Consider the following 13,273-nt stretch of genomic DNA (forward strand, 5'->3'; position numbering starts at 1 on the left):
GTAAGCTGAGACCACGCCACCGCATTCTAGACCGCGCAACAGAGCAAGACTCTGTCTCAAAAAAAAAAAAAAAAAAAAAAAAAGGAAAAGGAAGAGACAAAACTGAACTGAAACTGTTTGCAGGTTATATGATAATCTACATACTAAAATCAACAAAATCAACAAACTACTAGAATGCATTTTGGAACTCAGAACCTAAGAGTTCAAATAGGGTCCACATACTAGACCAACACAAAAATTAAAGGTTCTCTTCCTCAGCAATAACCAAGCAGAAAATACTAAATACTATTCTAACAAAAATAGCATAAGGTATTTCAGAATTAACTTACTAAATAATGCACAACCTCTATGAGAAAATTAAACCCATTAAGACCTAATGATATTTAAAAAAAGAAATCCAGCTGGGCATGGAGGTATATACCTGCCATCCCAGCTACTTGTGAGGCTAAGAAAAGAGGATCACCTCAGTTCAGGAGTTAGCAGTTTTAATGTGCCATGATCACATCTGTTAATATACTCCAGCACAAGCAATACAGTAAGAATTCTTCTCTTTAAAAAAGAGGAGAATTCCAGCATGTTCATGCATAAGTGATATAACATAACAAAGCACTTTAAACTCTCCTAAATTTATCATAAAAGTCAATGGAGTTCCAATATTCAAAATCCCAGGCAGGGTTTTTGAGGCACTTGACAAGTATATTTTTAAAATTCATATCAAACAAAAAGCAGCCATAAGAAGGTAAGTAGATTTTGAAAAAAAAAAGAGGAGAAAACGACCCCATATTTAGAACATGTATTATAAAGCCACAATAATAAAGAGCACAGTGTTAGAGCCAAAATGTAAAAGGATTTCAAACAACAGTAGATCCCCGCATAGATATTTAGTTCGTGATAGATGTACCATCACAAAATAGGAAGAGGAGGATTTGTTATGTAAGACTTTGCTAGGATATATTCTCTCACATAGATTCTATCTAGTTTTTAGTCAAACCCGTAGAAATACAGCTATAACATTTCTATTTTGAAATCTCTATCATATTAGTGAGACTATTTAATTGCTTTATTTTTTTCTTCTATATAATTCCAAAAAAAAGCCTATTTGGGAAACTGTCCCTTTGAGGGTTCTTCCTTTTGCAGCCTTCTTTCTCTCTGAGTCATTCATTCATTCTTTCATTCATTTATTTTTGATACAGGGTCCTGCTATAACATCTATGCTGGAATGCAGTGGCTCCATCACGACTCACTGCAGCTTTGACCTCCTGGGCTCAAGCTACCCTCCCACCTTAGCCTCCTAAGTAGCTAGGACAACAGGCATATGCCACCATGCCAGTTAATTTTTTTTATTATTTGTAGAGACAGGGTCTCCTCTATGTTGCCCAGGCTGTTCTTGAACCTCTGGGCTCAAGTGATCCTCCCACCTCAGCCTCCCAAAATGCTGGGATTATAGGTAGGAGCCAACATACTGGACCTGCTTTGTTTTAAACAGAAAGGTAAGTTACATCATTGATATTTTCTCTAGGTAATTTTTATGTGGAAGAAGTAAACAATAGTTAAAATAAAAAACAAAAACAGAAAAAAACAGAAAACACTGTTTTAAATCTAATCTTAAAACGTAGAAGTAGAACCTAAAATGATAAATACATACATAAGGACTATACATAGATAGGACATTAAAAATCCTGGGGAAAAAGCATTAAAATATCAATAAAGTTAAAACAGTAATAGATATTACTTACTGAAGTATCAGAGTAACCAATCGAATAGCTTCCACAGCAACATCATACTCTTTATCAAGTGTCATTGACACAATGCGATCCTGAAAAAAAACGTCGTAAAACAAACCAACTATGAACAGAAAATAAGCTGGGACAGACCTAATATAATGTATTCTGGGATATATATGCAATACTAATGATCGGTTAAAGAAAAAGCTTTACTCTTGAAACTGCAGTATCATAGTCCTACTCACACAAAGGGGATATTAGTATAAATGTTTGTAATTTAAAACCTTTCTCAACAATTGCTATTCCCTAAACCCTGTATCAGGTAAGCCTTAACTTACAAAATTACTATCTTTATAAAAAGCTGTAAAGAAAATTAAGCAGGTGAACCTTCTTCCAAAGGTAATAAATAAGAACTCATGGTAATATCTTTTGTAAAGCAGAGATTCACTTATCTATTTCATATGAGTTTATTTAAAGAACATGTAGTAAAAGCAGGGGTCCCCAAGCCTGGTCTGTAGCCTGTTAGGAACTGGGCCACGCAGCAAGGGGTGAGTGGCAGGTGAGCAAGTCAGCCAGCGAAGTTGTTTCATCTGTATTTACAGCTATTCTCCATCACTCCCACTACCGCCTGAACTCCATCTCTTGTCACATCAGCAGTGGCATTAGATTTTCAATAGGAACAACAGGAACATGAACCCTATTGTGAACTGTGCATGCAAGGGATCTGCGTTGTGTGCTCCTTATGAGAATCTAATGCCTGATGATCTGTTACTGTCTCCCATTACCCCTAGATGGGACCATCTAGTTGCAGGAAAACAAGTTCAGGGCTGCAATGATTGTGCAAACATATACATTGTGGTGAGTTGTATAACTGTTTAATTACATATTACAATGTAATAACAGAAATACAGTGCCCAATAAATGTAATGCACTTGAATCATCCTGAAACCATCCCCTCAACCCCCACCTCGGTCCATGGAAAAAACTGTCTTCCATGAAACTGGTCCCTGGTGCCAAAAAGGCTGGGGACTGCTGTAATAAAGAATATGAACTAAACACTTATATGATAATGTAATTTGCTAAACTAGCTGTAACTAGCATTTGTAAAGAGAAAAATTAAATAAGCTTATCATTCTTGATGCTTACCTTGAATCGGTTAGTGAATAGTTCCAATTTGGGGAATAATTCTCTATTGGTATACAGACTCTGTAGAGCTTTCAAACACTTCAGCCTGACTTCCCCTTGCTTCAGAAATACAAATAAAAGCACAACATAAGGAATCAATTCCACACCACAGTTTTCAAGTCTATATGAGGACTAAAATTTAGCTTAACCATTCAACTAACTGCATATTCTAACAACACAGGATGAGACTGAAGAATTGTATAGTGTGTGTTGCCCTTATATGTAAAAAAAAAAAAAAAAAAAAAAAAAGCACTGAAAACACCTTAGTTACTTGAGAGTAAGTTATGCCTATTTCAAGTATTTATCAACTCTGACTCAACATGTAGTATATCCCACATCATCCAGAGGCACAGAGAGAGAATTTTAAACCTATAATTAGGGAAAAGTATGTTTATTTGCCCTTTATGTAATTATTGAATAATCCCATGGAAAAACCTGATTTTTATACTAAAAGGTCATCATTTATTCATGCAACAAATATTTACTGGATTCATTTTATATTCCAGGGACAGCAGTCAGGAAAACAGAAATAACACAATGTTTAAAACAGAGGCAAAATGACACAGTGAAGAGTCCTAGGAGTGCTATTTATTGGTGGAATGTCTTTAATAAAGTCATTAACTTGGAGTACACGATGATGGTGACCAAAATGCATTCAGGATCACCTAGAAATCTAGACAAGTCTCTCAAAAGATTTAAAGGGGATTAGTTTCTATCCTCTAAAAGAAGCTATGTGCTGTAACAGTAGGAGTCCAAGTTCTGGAATCAGACACAACTAAATTTTAGTTCCAATTTATATAATTTATTAGCTACATGTAAGATAAGTATATTAAGTATATTATTAATCACTCTGATACTCAGGTTTCTCATTTATAAAATTATTGTAGGGATTAAGTGCAGAGATATGCTGGCAGAAGTTTTACCAACCAGCTCTGAGGAACAGGATTCTGAATTGTTCTATTTGCAAATTTATTTAATGTAAATAGTGCCTTCATAGCCAATATTATCAATGAGATGTCAATGAACTCATTTATGAAAAGAGATGCATAATCACTCTTTCGTAAGCTGACTGAAGCCTACACTAGCATACCATGAGATGTGCTATGTGATGATGTAATACTTGTTGGTAAGTCACTAGCACATAAGGGAAAGCTGAAGTGCCTGTGGCAGGTGCTGCTGATGCCCTGTCCAGGTCCCCTTTACTGGGCTAATTCTTCAGCGTCCGCCTGTGTTAACTGCTAATGGTTCAATATCTCTATCTTTCTCTGGAGAATGGATCACAGTTTACTAGAACTACCCAGCGCATAGATCCGTAGGAGGTTATGCTCCATCTTTCCTCTCCCAACCACTCCCCTTCTCTTGCCCAGGTTGAGGCCCATAGCCAGTAAAGAAAGATATAAGTGTAAAACAGCCCAGCCTCCTTGCTTCTGGACAGGATATCTTCTAAGGTACAATTTACTCTTCAAACCTCCCTGTGAGATCAAGCTGAGATTAGACTTCTCCTGAAACCACATTTTCATTAGTCTGTTTCCTGCTTTGTCATATTTTCCTCACTTTTTTATAGGTTCCTGTTGTTTTTTTTTGTTTGTTTGTTTGTTTGAGGCAGAGTCTTGCTCTGTCACCCAGGCTGGAGTACAGTGGTGCAATCTCGGCTCACTGCAACCTCTGCCTCCTGGGTTCAAGTGATTCTCTTGTCTCAGCCTCCCGAGTAGCTGAAATTACAGGTGCCCACCACGTCTGGCTAAGTTTTCTATTTTCAGCAGAGACAGGGTTTTGCCATGCTGGTCTTGAACTCCTGACCTCAGGTGATCTGTCTGTCTCTGCCTCCCAAAATGCTGAGATTACAGGTGTGAGCCATCATGCCCAGCCAATAGGTTACTCTTAAGAGTACAAACCTCGAAATATCATGAGCACAAAAGTCCCCAACTCAGGCTTGGCATCCAGGGAATGTGACCTATGATAGTTGGAACCAAGAGTGGTCCTGGGAATCAAGACTTCAATAATGGGATTCTGGGATTGGATTATTGAAGGCTGGATTGCTATTAGGTAAGACCCAATGGTAGTAGATGAAGTACTGATAGTTCCTGATGTAGGATAGCAGTTTGTTAGGATTTTCACTTTTACTTGAAAGGGGATGTGCATTAACTTGTGAAACATTTCTACACTGGAGGGAGCAGGGCAAACAGTAACTGCAAAAACTGTGAAATTGTGTGGCTATTGCTGAGTGTCACTGAAAGGTTAAAGAGAAAATCACAGTGCCAGGCTGCTTCATCACCAGTTCAAAGCCAAGTATTGCCTCTTTGGAAACATTTATCTCCTTTAGAGAGAGAACTAATGCTACTAAAGACCAAGCCTAGCATTAAATTGTAAGTGTGGCAGAATTTAAGAACTCTGAATCCCAGGCAAGCCTCTTATGTCTAAATAAGAGTTATGATATGAAAAAAGTAAAGTCTAAAGGATATCTGGGTAGATGCAGTGAGAATCTTGAACTCCCCATTTCCTCTGAATTTGTAGGCCTGAAAATACGGCTCATGCCCACTTGTTAGAGGACAATATGTTTCCTCCTTACTCCATCCTTTGCTGAAAGACTACATGGAAGCCTCAAGTAAGGCAGGTGCCTATAGGACAATGCTAGTAGCCCTTGTCCTGATATAATACACAGACCTTCCTCCTGGTCATCAGACTAAGGACAAATCTCAGCTCAGACCAAATGGAGAATTTGGCTCCCAGCAGCAATGGAGATATGAAGATCCCAGAATAGCAGAGATAACATAGCTTCTCCTGACCATCACAGTCAAGGGGGGTGGGAACATAATAATTGTAATAGGCAATAATTAAAGGGCAGCCCATAGGGATCTATGGAACTGGCTCACTGAATATGGTATTCTAGGAGGCAAGATAGGTGGAAAGCAAACAAAAGTATTATGTAACATATATAATGAAAGGATCAACAATGGATGAGCAAAAGGCTGATGATGGCTGTTCCTCTGTAAAGTCACCACAGGAACTTCTTAACAATTAAATAAGGTAGTATCCATGAAAATACTTCAGAAAACTGTAAAATAACTTATAATGGGAATGAAAATTCCAGTTGCTTTTATGGTAACTGCTCTACTTTGGGGCTTTAATATACTCTAATAGTATTTCTATTACAGTACCTAAATGCCACACCCGGCCAAATTCCAGTAACTTATCACTCCTACCTATGGTTATTCTCAGGATTACTTATTTAGGATTACTTATATGAGGGATTCCTTTTAAAGTCAGAAGGGAGAATTAGATTTTTAGATCAAATACTCTAAAATCCAACAAATCTATTCAAGTCTGATAAAGCACTCTACTATGATATGGTCCTAGAAAATTAAAAAAAAAAAAAAAAAAAGCCTGGTTTTTATATATTAAGAAAAAAAGAATTCTCCTTTGATTCTGAATTAGAAAAAGAATATAACGATTTTCTTTCTCCGAAAACTTGATATATACCAGGTTGTCAAACTTGGTTCAAGGCAATATTGTAACTAAATAAGATAGGGTCTTCACCTGTGGGCAAATGCTTCAAGTTTCATCAGAATCATCAAGTAAATAGTTATTCAGCTGCATCATCATAAAATTTCCATATGATTACAACTCCTGAAAAATCAACTGCTGTCAATTTGATTCCTAGCATTTTAGTACTGAGACAAGCATAACTTCCATCAAAGTTAGAACAGAGTAACTTACCCTGTCATGAAGAGTCCAGCCAACATATTTTAGGTAACTGTCATTTAGGAAGGCATCACTATACATTTTCATCCAGACTCCAATTTCTTCAATACAAATGGCTCTAATTTCAGCTATAGCATCACTAGAGAGGGAGAGAGAGAGAGAGAAATAAGACAATCTCGAATTAATATACAAAGCTAGAATGCATTCATACTCACTTTCCATAAGCAATAAATATTTCTAATGCTGTTTGTATATATTTGCATTCTGAATGGCCTCCAACTTAAGTATCTTCTGTTTTTCATGTTTTCTATAAAATAAACACTACTAATACCAAACTGGGGAAAAAAGCTTCTATGAAACTATTTTGGCCCAATTACTGTTTTCACTGGGCTAGACAATGACATTTGGAGCTTTCTGAGAGCCTCACAACTATTAGAGCCAAGAAACATGTTAAACTTTCTAAGAAAATCAGAGTAAAAACATCCAAGTACAGAATAATGTTTCTCAAAAGAACTGTTAATCTTTTTTTTAAAAAAATATTATTAAATGGAGTCTCGCTCTGTTGCCCAGGCTGGAGTGCAGTGACATGATTTTGGCTCACTGCAACTTCTGCCTCCCAGGTTCAAGTGATTCTCCTGCCTCAGCCTCCCAAGTAGCTGGGACTACAGGTGCAAGCCACCCCACCTGGGTAATTTTTGTAGTTTTAGTAGAGATGGGGTTTCATCATATTGACCAGGGTGGTCTCGAACTCCTGACCTCAAGTGATCCACCCACCTTGGTCTCCCAAAGTGCTGGAATTACAGGCATGAGCCACTGCGACCAGCCAGAATCGGGAATCTTTATAAGTTAGCACACATGTAATGAATTAAAAGAAAAAGCCCACTTTATTAAAGGCACAGGTCTTTCATCTGTAGTAATTTATTTTTTAGGCTGAGACACAGGGAAGAATAATCCACCTCTAGTCACAATGGTAACCATCTTGGTGGCAATACTGTGAAGTTATGGCAGAACAACCCCGAAAGTCAGAATTCTGGCTCACTGCCTAGATGGCTTTTCACCTCACTATAAGTAGGCATCCAATATAACCCTCCTGGGATGACTTTCTTACTCTAATATCTGTGAATTGTAAACAAATACAATGTTAACATTTTTATAATCTTTCATCACAAGGTTATTCACCTTAGCTTTAAGAAAATAGTAAGTATAATATCATAAATCCTAATTTTCTTTTGTAGATCAACCATCAAAGTTTCTGATTTACCATTCACAAATGTTAAAATTTTAAGTAATTTTTAATTATCCAATTTACAAAAGGCAATAATCTATCATTTTAGCTAAAATTTTAATGATAATTAAGGCACTTTTCTTAGTTTCTCTTTGGTGATAAAATTCCTTGCTCTAAGTCTCAGTTCTCTCTTGGCTCCTGTCATTGCTTGAGGATAAAAATGGGGAAAACATTCTCTTCCCAAGCCATACTGCCAATTACAACCTTTAGTTTTCCTACATTTTTTGATAGTATCTCTTTCTCATGGAGAGGTTGTATAACATAGTAGCTAAAAGTACAGGCTCTGGAGAAAAACATCCTGAGTTCAAATCCTGGTTCTGCTATTTACTAGCTGTGTGACCTTGGGCAATTCCCTTTTTCTTAGGTTTCCTCATCTCTAAAATAGTTGTAATAGTACCACCTAGCTCACAGTTACTATGAAAATAAAATCACTTAATACAAATAAAAGATTTAGAATTGTACTTGGCATCCATTAATCCTTCCATTAAATGTTGGCTATTATAATCTTTCACTTTAGTTTCATCAATCTAGACATTTATAATGAATATAGTATAAAAAGCAGCTCTACTGGCCGGGCACAGTGGCTCACGCCTGTAATCCTAGCACTTTGGGAGGCTGAGGTGGGCGGGTCACGAGATCGAGACCATCCTGGCTAATATGGTGAAACTCCGTTTCTACTAAAAATACAAAAAATTAGCTGGCATGGTGGTGCGCCCCTGTAGTCCCAGCTACTTGGGAGGCTGAGGCAGGAGAATCATTTGAATCCCGGGAGGCGGAGGCTGCAGTGAGCTGAGATCATGCCACTGCACTCCAGCCTGGGTGACAGAGCGAGATTCTGTCTCCCAAAAAAAAAAAAAAAAAAAAAAAGCAGCTCTACTATAAACTGTGAGGTGTTCCTAGACCTACATAATACTGAACACGTGTGGGACAAGAATATTTTTTTCAGACAAAAAATTTCAGACATAAAACAAGGCACAGAGAACTATATAATGAATAACTGCATATCCACTGCTCAGCTAAGAAATGTAATACAGTTAAAAATTCCTATATACCTCTGATACATCTCCCTTCCCAAGAGTAAATGACCGCCCTTGATTCAGTGAATATCAATTCTATCTCTGTTTAATGTCATATGTATTGTTTTACATAAATATTATCCTGTAGGCATCCTTCTCCAACTTGCTTTTTTCACAAATCATATTCTGCAATTTATGCATACTGGTTTATAAAGCTCTGATGTTTTAATTTTAGCCAATGTCCACTCTTTCTTTCTATAAACATATTATAAATTATATATTATCTTACTAATAGAAATTTAAGTTGTTTCCAAGGTTTTGCTTTTACTAACAATGATTCCGTGAATATTCTTGTATGCTTCTCCCTGTGAAGGGAGTTTCCCTAGAGCAGTGTTTTTAAAATACTGCATTGGGACCCATTAGCACATTATAAAATTGATTCAGTGAGTGGCAACAAACACATAAAAGTATATGGGACAGAAAATACCAAAATGCTCCACATGTAGTAGGCAAGTAAGTATTCTTTCTTGAAGCTACTGTGTACCTAATGTAGGACATAGTCAACATCTGTGAGACACTGTTTTGATACCTACAAGTGAAATTATTGGGTGAGAAGCAATGCACATCTTCAACTTTATTAGATATTTAAAAATGTCTAAATCAGTGTTTCATATCCTTGCCTGACACTTGGTATTATCCTACTATTTAAAAATTTCCATCTCTGAGCTACAGCTTTGTACACTTTGTTTTCTATTGGGATGTCCAAACAAAAACAAGTTAACAGTAGCAAAAATAAAACTCCCCTCAAAAATCAAAACAACTATAAAATATATCTATAAAACACCCAAATCATATCATTTTAGCTCTTTCAGTCCTACCAAGTAGTATTTCCTCCAAGGATCCATTACATTTTTCCTCTGCTATACTACCTTTGTAAAAGTCAATTCTATAAAAACCAGGCTAAGTCTTATTACACAATTTCATGGAAGCAGGATGAGGACAAAATCAATAGGCACAGCATGCTGATTAAAACTTAGTGACTATCGAGTATGGTAACTGCACATATACACAGTGAAATCATTCTTCCATCTAACTTTTCCATCTAACTCTTAGAGTTAGGTTAATTCTTAGAATTAACACTAATACTGAGATTATGAATGACTGTTTGCAACAGGCTAGAGAACATCAAGTCTTATCTTTACATCTTCAGCAGGGAAATCCTGTTCAAAACATTTTTTACACCCATCTCTACATCGATGCCTAATTTCTAATGTCTTTGTTGTTTCACCGACTAGACTACTGAACAGCTTATGTTCTCAGAACACAGGTTCTCTATATGCAATGCCGAATTTTTTTTTTTTTAATTTCTGCTAAAAAAAAAAAAAAAAAAGGTTACAAGTGCAGAACGTGCAGGTTTGTTACACAGGTACACATGTGCCATGGTGGTTTGCTGCACCTACTGACCCATCTTCTAAGTTTCCTCCCCTCACCCCCAACTCCCAACAGGCCCTGGTGTGTGCTGTTCCCGTGTGTCCATGTGTTCTCAATGTTCAGCTCCCACTTAAGAGTGAAAACATATGGTGTTTGGTTTTCTGTTCCTGTGTTAGTTTGCTGAGGATAATGGCTTCCAGCTTCATCCATGTCCTTGGAAAGGACATGATCTCACTCCTTTTTACAGCTGCATCGTATTCCATGAACTATATATACCACATTTGCTTTATCTAGTCTATCACTGATGGACATTTGGGTTGGTTTCACATTGCCAGTATTTTCATACCACATGTTTTCTAGGAATCCCAGTCCTTGTCTACTTCAGATGCCAGTCCAATCCTTCTCATCTTAACTTTAAAAATGTAAATATCCTTTTCTAGATTTGCAATTTGACAATGTGTGGCCAGAGAGCCTATTCTGTAGCTAGAAAAACTCCCTAGATGACTTGTCTCCTCTTTGGGTTCTAGTGCTCCAATCCACTTTGACTGCTGACACCACCCTGATAGATCATAATACATAATATATACATGTGAATAATCACATACGACACAGTAAAATTACAACTCTTGTGGTAGTTTTGAAGGATGTCCATAAATTCTTTGCTCCTTTCATTCCCCCCTTTTCTTGAGTGTGGGTATACTACGTAAAGTATCTGTGGTGAATATAATGTAGTAGAAATGAAGAATTCTGACTCCTGAGGCTAAGAGACTGTTTTGTTCTCTCTGTGATCACTCTCTCTGGGGAAGCCACCGGCTATGTCTTGATGCCATTCAAGGTGCTCTATGGAAAGCTCCATGTGATGAGTAACTAGAGCTTTCTGCCATCAGCCATGTAAGTCAGCCATTGTGGAAGCAGAACCTACAACCCCAGCCAAGTCCTCAGATGACCTGGAGGATGCTTTGATTGTAATCTTATGAGAGATCTAAGTTAGAACCAGCTAGCTGGGCTACTCCCAAATTCCTGACCCATAGAAATTATGAGATAAATGTTTTTTGTTTTTTGAGACAGAGTCTCACTCTGTCACTCAGACTGGAGTGCAGTGGCATGATCTCGGCTCACTGCAACCTCCACCTCCTGGGTTCAAGTGATTCTCCTGCCTCAGCCTCCCGAGTAGCTGGGACTATAGGCATGCACCACTGCATCTGGCTAATTTTTGTATTTTCAATAGAGACAGGGTTACGTCATGTTAGCCAGGCGGGTCTCAAACTCCTGACCTCAGGTGATACAACCACCTCGGCCTCCCACACGGCTGGGATTACAGGCATGAGCCACTGCCCCCAGCCTGAGATAAATGTTTGACACCACCAAGTTTGGGAGTAATTTGTTACACGGCAAAAGATAATTAAAATTTTTAGTTTTCATTATTATTAAAGGCTCTTACAAATATAATCATAACCAATCAACTTATAGAATTAGTTCTTTAGTCCAAATAGCTCAAGTGCATCAGCACCTACACGTTTGTGGTTATCCCTATGTCTATAATACCCTGAATTCTACTCTGATTACCTACACTGATTATTCTTTCATGCTCTAGTGAAGTCTCAGTTCTGTGATTGCTATTATTACTCAACATTTGCTTTCTTGCTCTCCAGGAACTAATAGTATATTCAAGGAGATGCAGTATAAAATAAAAGTGCAGTATAATTCTAAATATCCCTGACTTGATTACAATATATCTTTTGACATAAACATATTTCCTCATACATAAGAGTCCTCCAATTTTTATGTTTTCATATTAAATTTATTTTTAAACAACTAATCTCTATTTCCAATAGCCTCACCCTATTTAAGAAAGATGTCTAACTGAGGCATTTGGGAGCATCCAAAGCAAAGAGTAATGCAGGGGTGTAAAAAATAGTAAGAGGAAAGGAATAAAGACAATCATAAGACAGACTAATTTTTACAACATCCTAGCATTTAGGCCTTGAAATGAAAAACTAAACATGAAGGCTTTACTTGAAAACTCAAAGAAAGAAAAGGAACTATAGAAGAATAATTCAGGTGCAATTCTATTAATCCTTTGTTGTATTTTTTTACAGCATATGCTTGTTGTATTATTTTGTATTTTGTATTATTGCATTTTATATTGTATTTTGTATTATTTTACAACATAAAAGAATGATCATGTTTGCTTCTATGAAAAACTTACCTAATATTGATCATTACAATGTATCCTTTTGGGGAGAACATAACCCTTTAATTTGGTATCTAGACTTAAGTTTTCATTGGATTACTTTCTCAGCAGATGGAAGTTTAATTATTTTCTGCATATAACAAAATGAAGTTGAACTTCAGTGAATTTTAATTAAGTGTTTCTTGTACTACCCTTATGGATGCTTTTCCAGTAAGGATGCAGACTAAATTAAAATGACTATAACACAAATTTCAAAAACAATGCTTAGCTAATATGGATATTCTGACACTCACAATTATTGCTCATGTACAAGGAATCTCATGAGAGCTCCGGAGGGAGAAATAATTATGGGCCAAAAAAGGCACACTATCCAAATTGCAGCACCCAGTGAATTCAGGTCTCAACCAATTTTAACACTAAGATCAGGCTGGGAGGAAAAAAAAAATCACATTTTCCAAAATAGAGCAATTATAGAGAATTTTTTGGTATGAAATAGCCTAGTGAGAAAGAAATAGCTGAAAGAATTACAGAAAAGTCATACTGTTTCCTTTATTAGACTAAGAACTTGAGAACAGAGATCCTAACTTACAATAAGATGATTAAAATAAATACTACCTTAGTGAGTGCTGAATGTTAGTAAGTAGTGTTACAGAAAACACAGAAGCATGTAAAATGGAGAGGAGAGAAGGTGGTCAAGGAAGGCTTTTGAAAGGTAGTAAGGTGTAAGTGTAAACCT

General features: G+C 36.8%; 1 protein-coding gene across 14 annotated transcripts in view; it reads right to left on the reverse strand.

Annotated features, from left to right (window-relative positions):
- STAG1 (STAG1 cohesin complex component) overlaps positions 1-13,273 on the reverse strand; it is a 402,189-nt gene that overhangs the window by 134,670 nt on the left and 254,246 nt on the right. For all 14 annotated transcript variants that reach the window (XM_074031098.1, XM_074031099.1, XM_074031097.1 and 11 more), the window contains 3 exons: positions 6,627-6,750; positions 2,871-2,969; positions 1,737-1,816 (listed from right to left, as the gene is read on the reverse strand). In XM_074031098.1, coding sequence (XP_073887199.1) covers positions 1,737-1,816; positions 2,871-2,969; positions 6,627-6,750 — 303 coding nt within the window. The remainder of the gene's footprint in view (positions 1-1,736; positions 1,817-2,870; positions 2,970-6,626; positions 6,751-13,273) is intronic.

Source organism: Macaca fascicularis, chromosome 2 (assembly GCF_037993035.2).
Source record: "Macaca fascicularis isolate 582-1 chromosome 2, T2T-MFA8v1.1".
Taxonomy (NCBI): Eukaryota; Metazoa; Chordata; class Mammalia; order Primates; family Cercopithecidae; genus Macaca; species Macaca fascicularis.